This window comes from Planococcus citri, chromosome 3, assembly GCF_950023065.1.
Source record: "Planococcus citri chromosome 3, ihPlaCitr1.1, whole genome shotgun sequence".
Lineage (NCBI taxonomy): Eukaryota > Metazoa > Arthropoda > Insecta > Hemiptera > Pseudococcidae > Planococcus > Planococcus citri.
In genome coordinates, this window is record NC_088679.1 from 66,094,733 (window position 1) to 66,119,331 (window position 24,599).

A 24,599-nucleotide genomic window follows, 5' to 3' on the forward strand; every position below is an offset into this window, starting at 1 on the left:
TTGTCATGTTCTTAAGTATAGGACCTGGCCTTGGTACCCAATTCAGTTACACCCAAATCCAAAGCATGGTTGATGTTTGATAGGACACCCTGTAGGTGTTTAGATGCTCAAGATTATTAGGTAAAAGGGCACCACATACGATAAACTTGGTACTTCATGTAGTACTTTTCAAACTTCAGTAGGTATGTGCTGACACAGTACAGTGGAAAAAACCCACCCGAGTATAGCGAGACTTCCTTTATGGTGACGTTTAAATTCTACACGGACACGGCGGCGAGAATTATCCGTCCGAAAGCGCGCTATTAATAATGAAAAAGGAAACCCCATTATCTCGCGCCGTCGTCTACGTGTTACCTGACACGAAGCTTTGATACACGTTAACTATTCCTATTCCGTTTGCTGCTCATGGTGCTCTTTACTCTGGTATACCTAACTACACCTACTCTATATTTACTCCGAATACTACCTATCTCTGTACTCGGTGCTTTTCTCCACTAATAGCACATATTATAACCAATGGTACAACTACGACTCTGCAAATAAATTAAAATCTAATAAGCATCAGATTCAGTTCAGATTGTAAAACTTGCGAGCAAACGTGCTAGGCTTCTAGCGAATTTCGTTTCTCTCACCTTTGCCGGAGTGTCCAATGTCCAGCTTTGGCAGATTAGACTTTAAGCCGAGTTAAATGAGAAACGTACGGTATCTTGTTGTGTTGTGTAAAGACCTTCTTCTCGTCCATCGCATCGTGCCAAAGCCAAAACACATGTACACAAGTATGTAACTCCCTCCGTCAGGTATCTGTCTTCTACATACAAACTACATGAGTCGAAGTATAGCAAGGCTGTGGTGACTATACTCTAGGTGCGATGGCTTCTGGCACAGGCATATACCCTGATGAGCTGTACTCGTCGCTCGTCTCGCGTTTTAATTTATTATTAATCAAGTAACCGCGTACACTACACGCATAACGGTAAACGCACAAAGTACATATTAGAATAAGATTATAAACGTGTTGAAAACATCACAACGGCCACCATCGACCATAATTTTACAGTGGGTCGGGGGTCTGGTCGGTCAGCCAGTCGGTTGTACAATAACATATCGATGGCAACATACTATACGAATACACGTACTTGGCTATACAGCACACAGACACAATATCGTCAAGATCAGCACAGATGACGTGAACAACACGTACGTGTACAACAATACTAGACCTATTGTTTATTGGGAAATAATTCTAGCCGAGATTAATGATTAGAAATGTCAAACCAGGCTGAATACGAGTGTATGTGGATCTGCAAACAGAGAATATGCTGATGACAAAGTTTCAAAATGATATTTTTCTCTTGAGTACTTGAAGTTTGACTTCTGTATGTTTCAGAGTTGCCCCCGAAATCATTTTCATTTCAATTCTATGACCTTTTCTCACATTTCAAACAAGTTTAGCTACATACCTATTTGTTAATTCAATTTACATAAATAATTTATTTTCAAACTTTGAAAATAAATATTATGTAACAATAGAACAAACCTCTTCAGAAAACTATCCAGTACAATGTATGGAGCAGACACTAGAATCTCTCCTCAGAATTTATAGAGCTCCACTTAATTTACTAAAAATGTGATTATAAGTTGTCAACTTTTTGGTGGACTAAAAAGTCAACACTCCAAACACTGAATACTATACACATTACAACTCTTCAAGAGACTATTGGAGCTCCCAGAATCACTCCTATGTCCTATCTACGTACCTCCTTGTTGTATCAAGAAGCATCTGAAATCTTCCACCACTCTATTTGGTCTAAATTCTTCATTCACGTGAAAACTGTCAATTGTCTGCCTCTCATCTCAGACTCCAAAATTGATACCGTGGTCCTTTATGTCTACAATTCTTTTCTCCATAAAGCCTCTTCCATTCTAAACTCCATCCAGCTATACCCCTCCCTTCTTCTACCAGGTATTCTGGATAGAAGAAAGCCTTCTTAAAAACCAAGAAAAATCTTCTCTCATTTGATACATTTTTACTCCATTACCTTCAACTCAACGCTCAAATCATCGATGACTTTATTGCTCAGTATAATGATTTCATTTTATTTTACACCAATGGGTCGAAATACATGGATTGTTGTAGTCCCCTGCTTGTTCGGTATTTTTTCCTGTAAACTATATTATACCATATCAATGTTTTCGAACATGGCAATTGAGAGCAAACTTGACATGGTTATGATCTACACAGACTCACTGAATTTCATCTTTCAGCTAAGATCAAAATCCAAGCAGCATTCAATTACCTTAGAAATATCACCTCTTCAACATAATATTATGATTGTTACAAGGGGTGTGTGGAAAGTCAGGTACACAAAATTCCAAACAATCAACAAAAATGTATTTTATGAAAAAGTGATACATACATCTTAAAATATAGACTTTCTACTATTTTTCGACACAATCAATCACTTCCCCACTTTGATCCTATTTTTCCACCGTATTTTTAATTTCAAAATTCCCTCTTCAAAACCCTGTACTTGCTCATTCTTGAAAAAATTTTAAACTCAAACTTGAAAAATGTTGTGGTCATTGGACTTTTCACCACAAAAATGTTGTTTTAGAAGTCTGAAGAGGTGAAAATCATAGGTTTCCAGGTATGGGCTGGATGGGGAAGGGTCCATAACTATCCATTTCACTTTGTCTAACCAAACCTTTGTTTTTCTCGCCATGTGAAAAGTCGGGTTATCACTAAAAAGACAAATTGATCAAGTTGGAGGCATCCACAATGATTTTTACCAAACCAAATATTGTTCCTCAGCCTCTTCAACACCTCAAAGATATCAATTGTTTCTTAACATGGGAGAAATGTATCCAAAACAACACCCTGAAAGTCTCAAAACACGCTGCCTACCTATCCATCTTGCGGCGCCGCATATCATTCACACACATCTTACCCACTTTTTTTTTGGAGGATTGTCACTTAAAAACTAAGTATAGGAGGTAGAAACCTCCACAAAGGCTTAAAATGAAGTTCCATCCTTCCACTACCACTGTACAAAACTTCAGGGGTGAAGGTCAACTTTAAGTTTGTTTTTTGTTATTGTTGAGTGATGAGTGTCAAAATGACAGTTCAAAATTTTGGACGCCTAATATGGACCACCTATAAAATTTCAAAATAAGTAAACATACTTTCACATTTGATTTTTCAAAAGGTCATAGGTATTTATTTGTAGAAATGAACAAAAAAAACTTATTCTAAGCAGTTCAGGTTAATTTTGAATGTTTTTTTTTTCAAATTGTTGAATGACGAGTGTCGAAATGACAGTTCAAAATTTTGGATGCCTAATATGGACCACCTAAAGAATAATTTCAAAATAAACATATTTTTACGTTTCAAAACATCATTATTTATTAGTAGAAATGAACAAAAAAAAGTATTTCAAGCATTCCCCTTTTCAGCGGCTGTAAAAAATGAGTAAAAAATTCAATATCACAGGTGGTCCATATTAGCGCACCCCATAAAAAAAAACTTTGCACCAAAAATTTCTGTACATGCCCTCATTTTTAGCAAAAACTGATCACTCCAGCAGAAACTACATCCTTTTTTGATATTATAAACATCAATGACATTTAGAAAATTACATCACATAGGTATATATTTTAGATAATAAAAGTTGAAAAACACACTAAAAAAATTTTTCAGTGTCTCAAAACAGTTTTTTGTTTTCTCATCAAGTTTTGACTTTACAGTTGTAATTTTTGTCTCATTCGTTTTTTTGATGAAAAATACATCAGAATACATTTTTTCCTGACAGATTGCGCTAATTACCAACGAGAACGGGCGCTGGTCCATAATTGGTGCCCTTACCCTTAATAACTAATTTTGGGCTCTAAACTAAACCGACCTTTTGTCTTATAGAAACCACACTGGAACCATATATCCCTCTAATCTTGTGATTAATCTCCAAAAGTGTCCTCTGTTTTGTGTGAAAAAAAATGTATAGAAGGCACTTCTGCAGGTGTGTGCACATAGACAGAGACCCTCATGTTAAAAAAGACCATAAAACCATACTACTGCATGAATCTATAAACGCGGTTTGCAACAAATGCTTCCAAAACCATCCCTCTAAAACATATCCAAAAATCAGGTTCCTAGGTACAACCCTTCCCACCGAAAAAAATTGTGGACTGACTTTCCAGACACCCCTCGTACAATATCCCAGATCCCAGCTCACTCAGGAATTCTGGAAAACAAAACAGCAGACTGGCAGCAAAGCAGTCTCTAAGGATTTCACCTGTACTAGAAACACATGTCACTGTGTCTGATGTGATGGTAGTCATACTTTCAAGGAAGGATGGCAACTTAACCTGAAATTTTTAACCAAAATGAATTTAAACTGCTAAAATGAGGCAAAAACTGTAACCATAACCATAACCTTAATTAAAATTGATGTTAATTTTTTAAACCATAATTTTTTTAACCATAACTGTAACTGATTCATTTTTTTTATTTTGATTACAGTTATGTTTTTTAGTAAAAATCTCATTTTTTGGTGTAAAATATGACATTTATGACTATGAGTATTATGATTTTTGTGCAAAAATGGCTGAATTCATCTCTAGTGACCTTGTTCTCCTAACACTGAGCTATTTTTACCATTTTAAGTGAGTTAGGGTTTGAAAATCTGAAAAAAAATTATACCATTGGAAAAAGTATAACATTTTCTTTATTATTTATGTATTATGTAGTATTAAAAAATTATGGGCTCAGAGATGGTTTTTTACGTATAAAAAATTAATCAGTTCATCTCTGGTGATCTACTTAATTTCTCATTACAAAATTTGAAATCCGAACTCAAAAAATTCATTTCTGGCTGTAAAATAGACAATTTTTTACAGTTTTAATAACCACCGTCTTTTAAAATGCCAAAATAAGGGATCCTGTTCTTATGTGTGGTGGATTTTTGCTGGGCTATGCTGTGTAATTTGAAGTATATACATAATATTTACTCAAGTTTATACCCACGTAACTTGCACGAATGAATAAATATTGTACCTTACCTAATAGGTACCTCTACCTATTATCGCTGATAGTATAACGTGTAAAGAGGAGAAAAGCTCGTATCATTGTACACGTACAGGTGAATTTACTCCACCATGATGTTCACTCTTGTACAGATCATAGAAGGATACACCTACGTTTACGTATCTAGACGTACTCTGTGAAATGGAAAGGGTACGCAGGGCGGAGTATAAAATAGCGAAAGATACGAGTACCTAGTGCATTACGCTTCTTGCTTAATTTACTATTAAAGCTACACTTTACCGGGCGATAAGTTCGATATCATGTACAGCGATTGTCGAGATGTCTACTCAACTGACATCTTTAATTTCCGGTAATTACTTTCTCGTCGAGAGATGCATTCTTATCGAATGGTTTTACTGGGTTCTGCTCGAACGACGTTTAGCGTCGTTGTCGCCATTATTACATTAATTTGCGTTGACTTTTTAATGCGATTTTAAAAGGTGGTAGCGGATTGGGATTTTTTCATTACCGAGTATTACGTATAGTACGTGCTACGTAGGTTAGGTATAGGTACCTACGTCGTCGTGGGATGAAGATGTTAGTTTTGTGGTTGAAATTTGGTGTTCTTCTTGTCGTGTACATGAACGAGATACCGAGAATTTCCGTTCGTACTATTGCCATTGAGTCGATGAGTGTTTTTATGAATTCCTTTTTCGTTCTGCTTCCACATTGCATCAGTGATCCTTCTTGTTTTATTTTTTTAAATTTCCTTTTGTGCTGTTGGTTTTTGGTTCCAGTTTAACAAAATGAAAAAAAAAATTGATGAAAAGGATCGCAAGTATACTTAATTTGAGTTTGTGGAACTGGTTTAAATTATATTTGGGTTATTTTAGAGCCGAGGAATTTTTCCGAAATAATAAATTCAGAAATCTACTGAAAGCTCAAACTCGCCTTCTTGCAGTTTGAATGGTCGAAAATGATGCACATCGAAACATCAGGTTTTTATTTCGATTAAATCAAATTTTGGTATGATTGAGAAGCCAAATTGGGATTTCAAAGATTGATAGAATTTAAAAAAAATGGAATTTAGTCCATAAAATTTAAGATGGCGATAGTGTTTTATCAATATTTCAATTTTTTTTGAAAATTTTCCATCTACGTTTTCATAAAAAAGATGTGAGAAAACATCACAGATGAATTACAAATTAGAACAGGGTGTCTAACGGTCATGGAATTTGCTCGAAACACACTTAGAATTTTTTCAAGAAGCCCATTAAAATGAAAAAATTGAAAATTTGTTCAAAAAATTGAAAAAATGGAACTCCTACTTACATACAAATTGAAAAAAAAATGCTTCGCGGTTTCAAGTTATTTAATTTAGTTTTTGGGGGGGGGGGTGAGAGGTATATTTATGCGGTAAAAATGAGAAAAATAGGTCATGAAAAAGTCATGATTTATATCTGGAAGTTTTGTTGGACACCCTGTAACAAAGAGCACGGTCATTGTAACTGAACAGGACAGTCAAAATAAATTTCTCTTTTCTGATGTTCAAAATTGTTTTTTTGGACATTTTTTGAACATTTCTATTTTATCAATTTTCAAAAAAAAAGGAAGCAATGGTGAAAAATCTCTCTTGGGGATTTTATCGATTTCGAATAATTGTGTTGTACTTGAACAATTTTTTTTCAACCCCCTTCCCTCCCTCCTACCCCCTTTCTCAGAAAATTGACTGTTCCACTGAATATTTGTTCCCAAAAGTTCTTGAGGTTTATTATAAATTGAAATGAATAAATCTAGTGAGCGATTTTTTTGAGAAAGGAGATGGATTTATAATTATTAAAATTTCAATTTTGGGAGAAAAGCTGAGGTACTCGAGTTGGTGAATTTTTCATTTTCAAAATTGTGTAACAATGAACTTTGAGAATTTTTCGAATTTCAATTTTTAGTGTTTTTCCAAATACTTTGGGAAATGTTTTGAAGAAAATTGATATAATAAACATTCCCTGGTTCCCTGGACCTAAGAGGGATGAGGGAAATGGTAGCTCTTCGCCCCAGGCCCAATTTCCTGGAAGAATGAGAAAATAATGAATTATTATTCTTAATCTTAATGTTGGCACTGGAAGTTGCCACTGACTTGCCCAGTATTGAAATATGATGTCATTTTTAATTACTTACATACATAAATAATATGTATTAAAAATCAATTCATCAAATTCTAATGTACTTATTTTTGTTGTTTTTTTTTAATGATTTACAGAACGAAAATTATTCGTGGGAATGCTATCGAAAAAATGCAACGAAACAGATATCAGAAATATGTTCGAACATTTTGGAACGATAGAAGAATGTACAGTATTACGAGATAATCAAGGTATTAGCAAAGGTATGTACAAAAAGCTGGTTTAGATACCTCATTCATTGTAAAATACATAAATATAGTTATGCCATTAAATAGATAATATGCCTAAACGAATACGTATGTGTAATATACGTACGTGTATATTTCATTTTATAACATTTTTGCGTGCGTCGGATGCATGTACCTATACTCGTATTCATTTTTGTTTTTGTTTTTACAGGCTGTGCGTTTGTTACTTATACTTCGAAACAATGTGCCATCAACGCTATCAAAACCATGCATCAGTCACACACGATGGAAGTACGTAGTAAAAAAAAAATAATACATGATATTTTAAAAATTAATAATCGATACGTAGGCTCAAAAGGTATAAGGGCAAGGTGCATCATTTTTAATGCCACAGAGCCCGATGAATAGAAAATTCAACTCATTGGAAATGTACCTACCTACTGACGTTAACCTACATAATCGTCTGTATATCGCGATGGATGTGTTTACGTTTGATTTTTTTTTCTCTTTCTTCTTCGAGGAAATTAGTGCAATCGATTCTGGCATATTCGTGTTGTGCTCTGTACATATAACGTGGCGATGGGTAAAAATAGACGGGTCTTTTACTCGCCCACTCTGCCAATCCATCGTGTATCGAATGTGTATCTGTTTATGCGATTAAAAAACATCAAAACAAACGATTTTTTCTTCTACTCGTGTTATGCGCTGCAGATTGAATTAAAAACATAAATAGGTTAGCGCATTTGCGTTTATAAGCCGCGGACGTGTGATTATATACTGGTTAAGTGAAAGGTGCGGGGTAAGCCATGGTGTGTTGGAAAATATCATTCGATGGTGGTGAAGTGATTTATGGCGAGTGATGAGCTAACGTCGTAATAGCGAAGTATGGAGTTCTTTTTTTGTAGGGGGTTTGCTGCGATGTAGTCTGAAATCTCAATTGTGATTGCTTTTGCTCAGGATTTTTGGCGTTTTCGTTCCAGTTTTGGGATAATTTCCATTTTCCATGAAATGTGCATCGATAAATTTGGATTTCACTTTTTTGTGGTCCATTGGATCTGTTTATGCCTAAGTTTCAAAATCTAAGTGTTGCATTTGGTCTGTAGTAATCGAAAGAGAAAGTGTTGGATTCGAAATGGTAAAATTCAAGTTCATCGTCGTTGAATTTCATTCGACCTTTTTTGATGGAAATTTTTCAATATTTCAAATGATTCAAAAATCAGCTGTAAAATAGATTCAAAAAGTTGGAAATGAGGTGGAAATCAACTTTTTGATTTCTACCTCAATTTGATGAAATTTTGATCTTTCAAATTCGAATTTTCATGAATTAGCTCAAAAAAATGAGAAATGAAATTTAGCTCCTGTTTGACCTGATATCACGCCCAGCATACATACTTTTATCTTATTCTATACCTACAGTGAAATTCTGTTAGGTGCCAAATTTATATTCTTCATGGGATAATTTTTCTTTTTGGGGACCAGTTTGGGCAATATCACGATTAAGATGATTTATTATTTATTCTGAGAAAAGATTTAAATCACACAATTTTCGATTCAAGATGTTTTTTTTATCAGTACAAAATACTTATTGATTTTGTTGATTCATCGACGTGTTAACATGTACGTGTTTTAGCTAAGAGGGGAGGGGGTATTTTTGTTGAAAACAGTCCACTTGAACTGTGAAAATCGTTTCAAAAAAAATTGGCGGAATTCTGTGAAAATTGCATAAAAGTAAAAGAAACATGTTGAAAATAACGTAAAATGAATTCTACAAAATGAGAGCTTCAAAACCATATCGAATCACCAAAATCTGATAGAATTTCAGTCAAGTTTGTAAAAAACATTGTTAGAAGCCTAATAAAATGACATAAAAACACAAATATATTGAAAATTATCAAAAATCTTGAAAATCATGTCTTATCAACGTTTTGCCGAATTAAAAATTATCGAAAATTGATGGAATTTGAGGAGAATTTTCACAAAAATCAGCGAAAAATGCATAAAATTTCACAGAACCTTGTTTCAAACAAAATAAAAATACCTTATAAAAAGAAGTAAAATCATGAAAAATTCCGTAAAACTGATTAAATTTTTAGAAAATTTGATGAAATTCAGGAAAAAATTTCGGAAAACATTGTGAAAATATGTTGAAAATGCCATAAAGCCCTAAAAAAAAAGAAGAAAACTTTAAATAGTTTCAAATGATCGAAAATTCATAAAATTTGGCCAAATTTATCCAAAATTCCGTGAAATATTGTTAAAAATGTGTTCGAAATGACATAAAAATACGTCAAAAGCGCTACAAATCATTAAAACCTGCATAAAAATTATCAAAAACTGAAAAAATTTCAACAAAATTTGAATGGTGCACTTATGGAGAAAGACTTTTTAAGATTTTCAAAAATGAGGATTGAATCTAAAAAATTTTTCAAAAAGAGATTCAAAAAACATCCAAAAACCAGAATTTTGAAAATCCGCGTTAAAAAAACATACTTAAATACGTACTACGTACTTACCTATTGAATAAAAAATCATGAAAAACTGATGAAATTTTTCCACAAAAATTGTAGGTATAAAATATATTGTTAAATTTGTGTTAAACATTATTTAAATTTGACAAAAAGTGACAAAATTACGGTAAAATTGAACACAATTTCAAAAATCTGATGTAATTTCTGCAAAATTTTGCAGAGATCATCAAAATTTGAATGAAAAAATCGTAAAAACATGTTATACTTAGTTATCAAGGTGTAAAAATACTAAAATTTTTGAAAATTACTAAAAATTTATGGAATTTCAGGAAAATTTGACAAAAATTAGTAAACTGTATAAAATGTTACTGAAAAGTGTTTCAAATGACATACATAGAAATACCAACTTCAAAGCATTCAAATTTTAAAACATTACGAAAAATTGATATAATTTTGGAAAAATTTGGCGAAAAGTTCTTGAAAAAATGATTGAAGTCATTAAAACTTATCTAAAACTAATGAAATTTTGGAAAATGTTACAAAAATGGCATGAATTTAACACCTACCTAAAATTGATGAAATTTTAGCAAAATTTGTCAAAATTGATTGTAACATAATGAAAATATGATCGCTTAAACTTGCATGAAATATACTGAAAAAAAATTAAAATCAATAAAAATTTTCACAAAATTATTAAACTTGGTCTTTGGCAAAAATTGCATAAAATATTGATGAATTGTGTTGGGATAATTTGATTTTACCAAAAAGCAATAATCCTTATATATTAAAAGATGTTTGAAGGAAAACCTTGATAGAGTCCGCCAGCCTCTTCTACTGAACCGATTTCAACAAATTTTTTTTCAAAACGTTCCTTTTGACGTGTAGATATGTCATCAAGGGAAAAAAATCCAAAATTTTTAAATTAAAGGCCGAAAAAATTGAAAAAACACGTTTTCTATTGTGTTTAAACAATAGAATTTTGGATATAAACCTTGATAGAGTTCGCCAGCCTTTTCTATCGAACCGATTTCGACAATTTTTTTTTTCAAACGTTCCTTTTGACGTGTAGATATGTCATCAAGAAAAAAAAATCCAAAATTTTTAAATTAATGACCGAAAAAATTGAAAAAACACTTTTTCTATTGTGTATAAATGCACGTATGTATTACAATGCGCACGGACAACAATACACTCAGAACGTTGCTATGTGGGCGTGTTTACAGCATAGGGGTGTTGAGGAGGGAATGTTGTTGTTGTGTTGCGAGTTGCAGTTTCTCCTATAGGACTGGCATTCATTGCTATACTTGTCCTTATATATTAAAAGATGTTTGAAGGAAAACCTTGATAGAGTCCGCCAGCCTCTTCTACTGAACCGATTTCAACAAATTTTTTTTCAAAACGTTCCTTTTGACGTGTAGATATGTCATCAAGGGAAAAAAATCCAAAATTTTTAAATTAAAGGCCGAAAAAATTGAAAAAACACGTTTTCTATTGTGTTTAAACAATAGAATTTTGGATATAAACCTTGATAGAGTTCGCCAGCCTTTTCTATCGAACCGATTTCGACAATTTTTTTTTTCAAACGTTCCTTTTGACGTGTAGATATGTCATCAAGAAAAAAAAATCCAAAATTTTTAAATTAATGACCGAAAAAATTGAAAAAACACTTTTTCTATTGTGTATAAATGCACGTATGTATTACAATGCGCACGGACAACAATACACTCAGAACGTTGCTATGTGGGCGTGTTTACAGCATAGGGGTGTTGAGGAGGGAATGTTGTTGTTGTGTTGCGAGTTGCAGTTTCTCCTATAGGACTGGCATTCATTGCTATACTTGGTATTTCATTTTTTAAAAACTGGAATATGGTGTCTGTTAAAATAAAAAGGAGAGGAGGTTCTGCACTTGAGATCATTTTTGGGTTAGAATTTTATCTCAACAGTACAAATTGAAATGTTTTGTGGAACTGGAACAAATGTTGGTAAAAAAGTTGAAGTGAAGATAGAGGAAGGGTTCAGTACAGTGTAGCCAGAATTCTCTCGAGGGAGGGGGCAAACCCAGATTTTTAGGCATGAAAAATCGAAATTAGAGGTAATTTTATGAAAACCCTTTGTAATGTATGGTAATTTTATGGAAATGAAGGTGCAATTACAGCTCAAGTGAGGTGAGAACAAAATTTTTTTGAAAAAAATGGGTCCACAAAAAACGAAAAAACAGTTCATTAATGCATGTATTATTTCAAATTTTCACATGTGGGGGGGCAATGGCTCAAGTCACGTCCCTCCTATAGCTGCGCCACCACTGGTGGGGTTTCTATACTAGGGATACAAATTTGACTACCTTACCTCAGATAATCATTTAATAGGAATGAATTACTCCAGCATACTCCCTACCTACTCAACAAGAATTTCAATTATTTTTCTACCCAATTTTTACATAAAGAATTTCAGAAATTTTACTCCTAAAAACTGATGATGTCAAGTCAGTATAGGTAGTTATACCAGAGTAATTCAACACCCCAAATATAAATCTGAAGTGAATAGTCGGAAGTTTTATGAGAAAAAATGTCGTTAATTCACTTTAAAAATTGATAGAAATATTGTTCAAACTTGAATTTTTTTTCTTGAAAAATTTGATTTTTTAAAAAATTGTATTTTAGAACCAGAGTAGAATTCGCTATTGACATATTTTAGCTGATTTGCATATAGAGGCAGCCCGAGCGAAGTGAGGGGCATGAGTTGAGTTGTCAAAAAAGCGAGCCCCGAAGGGGCGAGAGGCCTGAGCGAAGCGAGGGCCAGGGCGAGCAGCACGAGCGAAGCGAGTGCGCGAGACGTTGGGGGGTTTGGGTCGCGAAGCGACCTAGGGGGCGAAGCCCCCTAGTATTTCAGTAAAAAATTGAACAAAATATTTATTGAAAAAATTGTATAAAACAGCGTTAAAAATCGTCTTGATTACATAAATTTACAGGGTATTCAACAAGTAGTGAAAGTAGTGAAAAAATGGTGATTTTAAAAATGGGTGTGAGAGTAGTGAAAAATTGGTGAATTTAGTTTGAAAGGGAGTGAAAAATTGTATAAATTCAAACGCAAAACAAAAACCTTCAAATTATTAAAATTGAGAAATAAATATACTTTGCTGTATACAAATTTTCAAATTTTCTTTCAATTTCTATTCTTTTGAAAATTTTCCTTTGAAAAATTTGATTTTGTTAAATAATTGTTGCGTGGGGAGGGGGGGGGGGTGAGAGGAGAGCTTTCTAAAATTGTTCAAATGTAATTAAAGTGAGATGAAATTTCGTGTGTAAAATTTAGGTAAACTTGACCACAATGGCATGAAATATCGTTCAAAGTTGATAAAGTATCTCAAAATGTGAGTGAATTGTGGAGAGTTTCCAAAATCAGAAGTAATGTCGTCTAGCGAAGAGAACGAGAAGCAAAAAAATTTAAAAAAATGATTCGTGAACGTGATTCGTGGTTCGTGATAATTTTTATACTTAAATCACAAACAAAGAACTTATTCAAATCGAATCTCGACATTTTTGATCCAAAACGCCCCCAATGTGAGTAATCTGAGATACTGTAGAAAAGTTGCGAAGAAAAATATACCAACAAATGGGAAGACGTAAAGAGAACGAAGTGAAGATGAAAAATGTAAATACAAAAATACGCTAATAGAAAGAAATGGCGCAGTATCTGCGAAAACTCTCCTTTTCTTATAGGTACTCTTTTGTTGCCGGGAAAATTTGTCCGTTACATTATATAACATCTTATTATTAGTACATAGAACAGATTTCTTTACAAAATTCTCGTTGTAAAGTAGGTATATCTCTGTATATGTAAATTACGTTACGTATGCGTGGAATCCTATCAATTTAATTATTAAAGGCATTGTGCCCTTTGAAAGTCTGCTAAAATGAAGAGGTTTTCGAATTGATGTTTTTGAATTACATTCCTCTCGTAAAGTATTTTCAAAACGAACCAATTGTACTGATTCGATGTTGTTATGTATCGAGAGTAACATAAAATGAAAATGAAAAAAAAAAAGAAAGCACGGTGCGGTATGGTAGCGTCCTATCAACAACTCGCGAAGCTGTACAGCGAATTGAAAATATTTTCCGTTGAGTTTTGAAGTTGCGGTGTGTAAGGTATGAGAAAATAGCGGTTGAAATGGTGGAATTTTCGAGAGCTTGTTGTATACGAGTGGTTGAGGAATTTGGTGTTTATATATATGCGGTGTGTTTGATTAATTCGAATTATATTGACTTCTAAAGTTGGTTTCTTGAAATGCTTGGCGAGCGAAAGTTGATTGTTTTGTGTTTTTCGTTGGTGTTTTTGAGATGTGTTTCTTGGTTTTTTGTGAATGAATGGAATTAATGAAGAAAAATTACTATTTTTGGGAAGTTGAGTTGGAGTAGGAGGAGGAGGAGGAGTAGGAGCAGAATGAATTGAAATGTGTCTAGACCTCGACAAAAAACTCACCCTATGCAAGAACGTCGAAAAAAACAGAAAATTTTTCAATGAATCCTCGAAGGAAGTTGACAATTTTCCTAAATCTAGAAAAAGTGTCTCTTATTTCGACATAACTGCTGTTTCTCAATATTAGGTGATATCAGGACGAAAAACTCTGAACATTGTTCGAATCCTGATTTACGGTATAGAAGAGCTACAGTTCAAATTCATATAATCTCGAAAGCTTCTCTTTTCTGGTCTTCAAGTAGGACATTGCCAATCTATACGCAACAAATCGGCGTCTTTCGGTTGCTATCGAGTGAAAATAATTCACGCGGATGTGACGTGCTGGCGAAGATGTTCGCCGAATGCTAATAGCTTAATAGCGTGCCTGTATAAGAGGGTTAAGTAGAGGAGGAAAAGAGGCAGGGGAATTGGAGGCCTGTGAACATTATGATTGTATATTTAGAAGTGTCATAAATTGTTGATTATCGAAATCTGTGCCGAGTTGGCGATTGCATGCGTACTCTTGCCCCCTCTTTTATAATTCCCCTTGTTGTTGTTGTTTTTTTAGGGAAAGAGAGAGAGAAAAATTGTTTATTTGTTTATTATGTGTACCAGAAGTGTAGGTTTGCAGCAGGACATCATCGTCCATTTTGAAAAAAGGTGTCCTCTTGAATTGTACATTGTACAGTCTGCTTGTTTATTCATTCTCTCGCTCGAGAGTCGAGGTAATCATCGCCTTTTGAACACCCTGTGCACCGGTGTAGGTAAAGGTACCTATAGCCCCAATTTAGGAATTTAATTATCATCGTCGGCGTGTAATTTTCTTTTCTTTTTGTATAAATTCGAAGTAGCACGACGAGACGAACTATTTTACACGTGAATAAATCGTAAGATATCGTCTCTCCTCCGTTTGTTAACTTCTAATTTATCCTTATCCTTGTATTCTTCTCGAGCCTGTGCTTTCCTCTCGGTTAATGCAATAAGCATAGGTAGTGAGTAGGTAAGAGATACTTTGGAGCTGAATTAAATCGAACGATTACGAAACGAGCGACGCGACACGGTGTATCTTACGATATTCGTGTAAAAGATACCGAATGTAAGGATATAAGTAAGGGGAGAAGAGAAGTTGGGGGAAAACTGCCGCATTAAAATTCTTACATAGTCTACGGAAACGCGCATAAGATCTCTCTGTTCATTTTTCTTTTTTCTCTGTCTGGTATAACGATAGATATAATATAGGAAGGAGTAAAGGTAGAAAGCAGAAGGTTTGAAACGAGTGAATTTTTTTATTATTGGTGCATGCAACATCCCGGTTCCGAGAGCTAATTGGTATTCAGTTTTGATTCGTTTTTTTAAAGTCGATTTGAGTCGTAGCCGAGTTTAGATTGTATTAACGTGCAGGTAAATTAGAATATACTTGGGTATCAGGTTGAAGCTGAAAATTAAGTATGGAGTTACTGGACACAATGTTGGAAGGAGGTGCGTAGGTACCGGGTGTTCGAATATTTTGCCTAATGATATAGAAACTCGAACTGTGTAACCGTAAGTTGGATTTCTGTTTGCTGACCATGAACTTTTGTATGTTTTATTTTACATTTTCACCAGCAATGGAGGGAGGCTTGAACCTGAAAACTCTTGTGTAGATGTAGATACACCACTGGCAACGTGATAGAAATGCATTCAAGTAGTTTGTAACATTTGAAGATGTACGCAACCTTGAAGAATAGACTCCTTTTAGTTTTTAAGGTTTGCAAACGAACTTGAACTCGAATTGTTTGGGTTGCTGTATCTCTCTCTTTCTCCAGGAAAAATATTTGACATCTTGATCTATCCCGGGACACCTGGTATACAAGAGATCAGGCATGCTGAGCATGAACAGAAACCTTTTATCCAACTCTATACTTTAGAATATTTCCTATTCAGATATTTTGTTCAGTTTAGTTTTCATCTGATCGCTGCTCTTGAACAATTCCTTTCCTGTTTGTTCTTTTTGGTTTTGTTGAGCTCTCTTCTGATTTATTTTGTTCCAATTTGAGCTGTTCTTCTCTTGAGCATTTGAGGGTAGGGAAGCAATCTTCTCTATTTTGATTTGTTCTTCTCTTGAGAAATGTCTTTCCTGAATCCTGATTTGTTCAGCTTGATTTTGATCTACACTGACTTCAGCATTCATCATTTACTTTTGATTTCAAGATTTATTTAAATCATCCTGAAAAGATCCTTTATAGGAATTCATTGAAATGTCTGGTTCCATTTGTAATAAAAGTTGGATTTTTATAACTGTTCTTCCTCCTCCCCCTCCATCTCATAACTGAAATCCCAGTAGATGTAAGTGCCTTGACTACATTTTCAATACTTAGTGAATTTTTGTAAATTTCAAGATCATCAGACAGCCATTTCAAGCTATCTAACAGGTAGTGAAAGTAATGAAAAAGTAGTGAATTAAATCAAAAAGATAGTGAAAAAAATGTAAAAATTCAAACGTGCAACAAAAACTCTCAAATCTTAGGGGAAAAACTTATTTCTGATGAAATTTGTCTTTCAATTTCAATTTTTTTTTAATGAAAATTTTTCTGTGAAAATGAAAATTTGACTTTGTTAATGTTTTTGTATGTGAGGGTGGAAGGGGGGGTCGAGTGGAAAAGTAGTGTTTTTTTCAACAACAAATTATTCTTCTTCTGATGTACCTATTCTGTTTTCTTCGATTTTAATCTGTTCTTGTCTTGAACGTTTTTTAAATTTCTGATCAACTGTTCCCTTAAAGAGTGTTTTTCTTGATTCGTTTTGTATGATTTTTTAAAAGTCGTGCTCTGGGACAATTCCGTTTCTGTTTCGTTCTGTTCTGTTGGGGTTTGATCTTTTCTTTTGACTTTTTTCTTATTCATTCTGCTCTATTTATTTGCTCTGTTCTGTTCTTCTTTAGAATTTTTTTTTCATTCATCTGCTCAATTTTGATCTATTCGCTACTCTGGGACAATTTCTTTCTTGATTCGTTTTGTAAAGTTTCATTTTTTTTTTGCTCTTGAACTACCTATACATACTCGTATTCCTTTTCAATTTGCCTTTTTTGATCTTGTTCAGCTCTGATTTTGAACTATCCCCGTTTTGATTTATTTTATTCTGTCGGGGTTTGATCAGTTGTGCTTAAGATAAATTCCTTTTCTACGTAATTCATTCTTTTTTGTTCTGCTGTGCTTTGTTGGGATTGGAACTGTTTTTTTGACAAGTTCCATTTCTGATTCGTTCTGTTCTGTTCAGTATCGATCTGTTCTGCTCTTGAAATTTCTTGCCTGGTCGTTCTGTGAGATTTTGTTCAGTTTAGTTTTGATCTGTTCTACTCTCTTGAACAATCCCTTTTCTGATTTACTCATACAGAAGTCATCATTTTTGCTAAATTGGTTCTGGTAGACACCCTGCTAATGCATATAATATGTACCACCCCTTGTCATGCATTAACCGAGTTGACCCGATTTTTTTTCAAAATTCAAAGGATTCCTAAGGTAGTCCACCACAAAATTTTTAGCTGACCAATTAGTGGTCTAAAGGTCTCAAAATTCGGAGTTTTGGCCAATTCCACCTAAAAAAAAAAAAAAATGAAAAAATGTTCCTAAAATAGTAAAACTGTAATTCCCAAAATATATCAAGCTGATCAAGCGTAAAAAGGCAGGGTATCTAACAGGTAAGTTGTGAAAGTAGTGAAAAAGTGATGATATGATTTTAAAAATAGACAGTGAAAGTAGTGAAAAAGGATGTGAAAAAATGAAAAAATTCAAATGCGTTCTTTTTTTTCGATGTTCATTCGTTGTGTTATTTTCTCAAAACGTATGTAATGCGTTCATTTGTATTGTTGTTGTTGTTGTTGTTGTTTTTTTTTTCGTTATAATTTTGATTGAAATTAAAAAATGCTTTGTGTGAAAATGTTCTTCCAATTTCAATTTTTTTGATAGTTTTCTTGTGAAAAATTTGACTTTGTTAATCTGTTGTGTGTGTATGTGGAGGGAGGGGGGAGGGAGGTCAAATGATTGAAGCGATTTCTGAAAATTTGATTGAAAAAGTACTGATTTTTTCAATTTTGTTAGATACCATGAGAAGAGATTTTTTTGTGACTGAAATATTCAATCATCAAAAAATGGTTAAGTAAATATAATGCGATGGGCTGCCACGATTTTGGGGATCATCTTATCTAGTCACTTGTCGTTGAGTTTTCTTGGTCAGAACTCACAAGTCTATTTTCAGATAATTTCAAAAGTTATAGCAGCCCAATCGCACTTTTAGATAATTTTTTAAAGCAATTTTTTGAAAATTTCGAGCCCAAAACATGCCCTTTTGGATGCACAGAATCGAAATCGCGTCCAAACCCCAGGAAACTCGACTTGCGAATAGAAAAGATGATTTCCAAAGTTGTAGCCACTCAATCACATTTTTTGACCATTTTTGGGAAATTTTTCAAAAATTTGAAGCCCAAAAGATGCCATTGTTTTAATCACATGTTCTCATTTTTTTTAGTGGTAGAATTGATCGAAAATCTAAATTTTGAGACCTTTAGACCCCTGTGGAACCCTTAGTTTTGCGATTGGGCTGCTATAAATTTTGTTGTGAACAAACTACCGGGTCCTCTTACTTTTGGAAAAAATTGGGTCGTATCAGTTACTGCAATCTCGTGAGGTTCCCTTCTAAGTAAAAATGAACCAAAAAGCTGATTCCTTTACTCTGCATTGGATATTTTTTCCATTTTTAATGTTTCTTGCTCCAATTCAATTCGAGTTCCCCTCATTTTTGCCTGATGGTAGTGGTGCATTTTTTTTGCATATTTATCATCAGTGTTGCATACTGCACCGAGCCATAACCATAACTTAACCTAGTACATACATTGCTCATAAACGTACGTATATCGTACGATCGTTTATATGTTAAGTAAGCTATATGGTACAGTATATAGGAAATTATGTTAGTCGTCGTTGATTCTATTTTTCCTCCGTCGTCGTCGTCGTCGTTCTATTCGCTAGCTAAGCTCGCTGTCGCTGTCTCGCTGTCAACTGTTTCTTGTTCCCTTCTTACCTCGGTCAGTCTGTTCGCTCTGTTTTTATCGCATTGTCGAATATATTAAAAGTTCGTAACGTTTGCCCCCGTTGTATACCTACCGGTACACAGCTACACACGGCCTATTTAATTATGGTAATTGTTACCGCGTCGAGTTTCAATGACAACGGAAAAGTAAAAAGTAATCAGCTGTGGAAGGAGTTAAAAATGAAAAAAAAACCTAAACTCTGTTCGAGCTAAATGACCGATGACGACTACGACGACGACCACGGTGACCAACACCGTCCGGCGTCCATATACTCTTTGCCATGTGCATAAATTCGACGGCTATAAAAACGTTTATGTATTTATGCTACGAGAGCGTAGCATACGGTTTTAATGATGTGTGTGCTTGTGTGTAATATGTATTTGATATTGTGTATTCGTAATATAGCGTTTAATAAACGCGGTAGCTTATTGCGTTAGGTACGTGTATGTGTGTATTGGTGTGCGTAGAAAATTTAAGTACTCAAGAGAGAGAGGTGTAGGTACTGTATACTCGTATGTACCTCTACCTACCTACCTATCTACCACATCTACATACATTGCGCCGCGATAATTTACACAGCATATAGTACGCGAGTAGCAAGAGACGACGATGTACAGAAAAAGTTTCAGTTTTCGGTGAACAAGTCGTGTCGATAATCGTGCTTATAGTTCTTGGTATTCGCGGACGCTATATATTCTACTCTTCATCATTATTGCGTGCTCGTCTGTCTATACGTTGTACATAGTGTGTCATATGGTGATATTGTCTCCTCTCATAGGCCACCACATCGTACGTATATTGAACGGTGTGAACTGTGAACTACACGAAGAGCTTTGCAGGAAAAGGTAATTGAATAATTGATGTTAGACGAAGCGCCGCCGCCGCCAACCACCGCCATTCTCATCATCGTTGCCACCACAAAGTTGGTCATCGACGACGACAGACGACAACGGAGAGTGAGAGAGCTAAAATGTATGCACGCGATTCACTGTTTTCGCGGTTCGTTTGTATCTCTAATCGCACGTAGGCCATGTTATTGTTCCAAGGTGGATATTTGTTGTTTGTACTACGGTGTGGTGTGATGATTGCTTCTCGAGTTGTTCGTCGCTGACGATTACTTAGTTGTATCTTGTTTTAACCAGTTTTATATGCTCGACTGATCAACGTGAATTTATCGACCAGAGTATGTGCGGTTGTTTTTTTTTTTGTTGAAAATTTTATGCATTTTTTCGCCAATTTTTTTCGCGATGAGGTAACGAGTTCGATGGTGATCGATGAAATTGAGAAAAATCATATCGAAAGTGCTCTGTGATAGTTTTTCTTGTTTTATAAGTGATCAGTTGTGTAGGAAATCGAATTGATCGGTGGTAGGTGGCTTTTTTGCTGATAAGGCAGCGTTCAAGATGGATGATGGGAGAGGGAAGATTGAAGAACTTCTCCTTTTACTTTTTTTCTGCTTGAAAATTGATGAATTTTATAAAATTTTATTCTCGTCATTATTTATATATCAGTTATTGAACTAAACAAACAAATTTTCCTGTCTTTAAAATTGAATATAGAGACTCTGATATTATATCTAAAATTACGGGTTCACTGTCAACATTTTTTCAACTTTGTAGCTTCTCCAATTTTAAATTGTAGAATATCAAAAATCTTGTCTTTTTTATTTTCTGAAGTGAACGTTTTTTGAAAAAAGTGAATTTTTCGATGGGTATGGCATTTTTTTTGATTTAATTACTCCTCTGGGTGGATTATGAAATTTTTTGAAGGGGGCACAGCGAAATTGAAAACGTATTCAAAAATACATCTCCAGTCAAAAATTGAGGTGCAGGTATACATTGCATTAGTCAATTTTAAGTGAATTTTTGACAATCAGATTTGAGTCAAAAGCTGTGGAAAAATCGAAATATTTCATCAAATTGACCTAGAAAGTTGAAATTTGGCATTTACTCTAGTTTTGACCCCCCCCCTCCCCTTCCGTCTGATCTGATGACTAGTGTAGCCTCCGGCAGATTTTTAAGTGTTGAAATTTCTTCAAAATTTTACTCAATCAAGTTGAAAAGTTCAAATTTTCTTTACATTATAAATACATAATTCCAACATGTTTAATCGATTGGAACTTGGAAGTGGTTTCAATCTGTTTTGGAGCCTTCGGTCATATTTTGGAAATTCCACGTTCTCAAAGTGCCTGCCATAAAAAGCTGTTCGACTTGTCTTGAAATTTTTGTAGAAATTTCAGCCGGCGGGGGGGGGGGGGGTTAAAATACGGTGCATGCCAAATTTCAGCTTTTCGTGTCAGTTTGTCAAAATTACGAATTTATTGCATTTTTGGTCTAAATTTGATTTTCAAAGAATTGACCTAAATTCAGAAAAATATTGTCAGCATTTATATTTTTGAAGCCGTTGATGAAAAAACGAAAAGGATTTTAAAAAAAAATTTCTGTAAAGTGGGAGTCCTGAATTTTCATTTACGAATCTAAAAAAAAATGTTGACCATTGAGCATTCAAAAATTTTTATTCGTATTTTTTAATGAAGTTGAAATTTACAAAAATTGACTTACTCTTAGTTGTCTTGATTCTTGAATTTGAATGTTATATAACGAGTATGAAGTTGAGAGATGATTTTACCTTGAATGGTCTAAAAGATGGAAAAATTAAAAAAAAAATTGAATACAACTCAAAAAATTCGCAATTTTTTTAAATACAATTTTTTATTTTTTATTTAGCTGTTTTTTTTCACTTTCATTTTTTTGTTGTTGTTGCCAAGAAACTAGATTTAGCTTCTCTGGATCAATTTCCAATGCTTATAATGTCTTTATTAGGTATTAATATTCTGGTCAGTCTCCCCTCCCCCCTCTTGTGAAGTTTGGTGTTGTTTTGACACATATCGAAAAAGAACTAGTGTGAATAATCTAATGAAATTTCTCAGAAAAGTGTTGGAAATTTCTGGCGTGTTGAAAGTGCTGGAACGTTAAAAATGGATCGTCTCTTATTTAATTTTTGATTCATTTCCAGTTTTAAAACCTTTTTGTGTAAATTTCTGGTGGTTTTGGATTCCTTGAGAGAAAAAGTATCCCATAAGAATGAGAATATGAGATGATAGAGGAGAGGAAGCTGTCAAAATCTAACCTATGGACTCTTTTTCGAAAATGATTCTTACTTGCCAAATTTTAGCTTCCTTCCCAAGTGACTAATGCTCTGTAATGTCAAAAATCAGTATAGCTTGACCGAAATGTTATCGAATTTTCTCATTTTTAAGCTGCAATTGACTGTTTTTTATTCTTCAATATTCATATCTGATGAAAATGAATTTAATTGGTTACCAATTAAATCACCAGGGTGCATTTCATGCATGTGATGTTCGATTGTTTATTGTTGGATTTGGAGTTATTTCATTATAATTTTTATTATGATCAATATGTGTGTGTAAATTTTCCACATGAATTTGTACCTATTTATGATTAAGTAGTTTATCTGAATAACATAAATGTTTCAAATTATTTATATCTAATAATTATTTAATTTCGTGATTCCACTTTCACAGGGTTGTTCGTCCCCTTTAGTAGTGAAATTCGCTGACACTCAGAAAGATAAAGACCAGAAAAAATTACAACAAATGCAGTCTAGTATTTGGAACATGGCCGGAATTAGTTTCTCGCCTCAGCAATACCTCGCCACTGCTGCTCTAAGTCAACAATTCGCTCCTAATGCTGTAAGTTATCACCTATTTGCTATTTATTATTGTGTATTTACGACAAATTAGCGATATTGTCGTCGCTTGTCGCGACATTCAGTTACCAATTCTCGTGGATGCTTCGCTAAATGATAAATAGACGAGAAACGACCGATCGAGCTACGAGTATGAGCAGGGCATGGTGATGTTTTCTTTTCGGATTCGTATGCACTAAAGTAGAATAGTAATAATGGGAATTTAGAGAGAATTTCTCTACTTTTTTAAAATTGATGGTAGTCTAGTGAAAAAAATCTCGCATTTTTGTGGGCTGTACCTTGTGCGACCATTTCCAAGGAGGGGGGGGGAGTAAAAACCATTCCAAAAATGTGTCCCCCCTACATCTCCGAATATTGACGATTTTGAATTCTTTTTTTTTAATTTGAGATTTCCAATTTGTAAAAAAGATACCCTATTTAATTTGTCACCCAGGATTTGTGATTTTTCTGCCCTAATCGATTCAGATTGTAGTCAACTTTTGCTGGAGGCTCCAGATCGGCTCGAAAATGATGATTATCGATTCGAAACGTTGACTTTAATAGTGCATAAACGATTTTCAATTTTAAAAATTTAATACACCAATATCTGCTGTTTCGGCCATTTTTAAAAATTCGCCAAAATCGAAAAAACCTATTTCTGCAGCCCAAAATTTGGTTCTGAATTTCATGTTCAGTCATCAAATTCAAAAATTCATATTCCATCGAAATTCAGATGGTAAGTTCGACACTAATTTTTTGGAATAACTTACAAATTTTGAAAAAAATCATCGAGTCTAAGAAAAAAAAGGGGGCTTGTTCTTCTAATATCGAGCAGGGCTCATATTTCATCGATTCCATCCATTTTAAAGGATATTCAAAGGTGTATCATCTCATTTGTTGAAAACTGACGAATGGCTAGAAATTTTGAAGTAATGTACTTGTGAACTAATTAACGAATTGATGTTTTTTTCCTCGATTGAACGTGCCTTGATGATTAATGCTTCTACTTATTCGATTGTTTTTGTTTGATTTTCGCAGAATGAAACCACTCAGTGCCTAACACCGTTGCAATTACTGCAACAACAGCTACAAGCTTCAGCGGCGGTTACCAATGGTCATTCGAACATGAACAACTCGCTGAATGGACTATTGCTGCATAATTCGCAATCTTCGGGTAAATCACACTGTATTGATAATTTTTGTCGTTGGTTTAAAAATAACGTTGTTTGTATTATGTTATGTGTCCTACTCTGTGTGGCTCGACGAGGACGACAAAATCGCAACCGATAACGATAAACAAAATCACCTCGACATTGATTTCTATTAGTAAGACGATTCTGGAGAGATTAGGCTGATACGTATCTGGCTGCTTATAGCTTATGCCTTGTGAGAATGAGTACACAGTTCGTGGTTGATGGTTCGCAGAATTCGACGTCGAATCATCGTGTAGTTCTATGCGAAAGACAACTCAGTAGAGCACATGGCGAAATTGACCGATAAATTCATTACTCGATG

At 34.2% G+C, this 24,599-nt stretch overlaps 1 protein-coding gene across 16 annotated transcripts in view; it reads left to right on the forward strand.

Moving 5' to 3' along the window:
- Positions 1–24,599, forward strand: part of bru1 (bruno 1) — a 323,289-nt gene that overhangs the window by 256,198 nt on the left and 42,492 nt on the right. For all 16 annotated transcript variants that reach the window (XM_065353887.1, XM_065353886.1, XM_065353892.1 and 13 more), the window contains 4 exons: positions 7,278–7,403; positions 7,600–7,679; positions 22,921–23,088; positions 24,123–24,258. In XM_065353887.1, the coding sequence (XP_065209959.1) occupies positions 7,278–7,403; positions 7,600–7,679; positions 22,921–23,088; positions 24,123–24,258 (510 nt within the window). The remainder of the gene's footprint in view (positions 1–7,277; positions 7,404–7,599; positions 7,680–22,920; positions 23,089–24,122; positions 24,259–24,599) is intronic.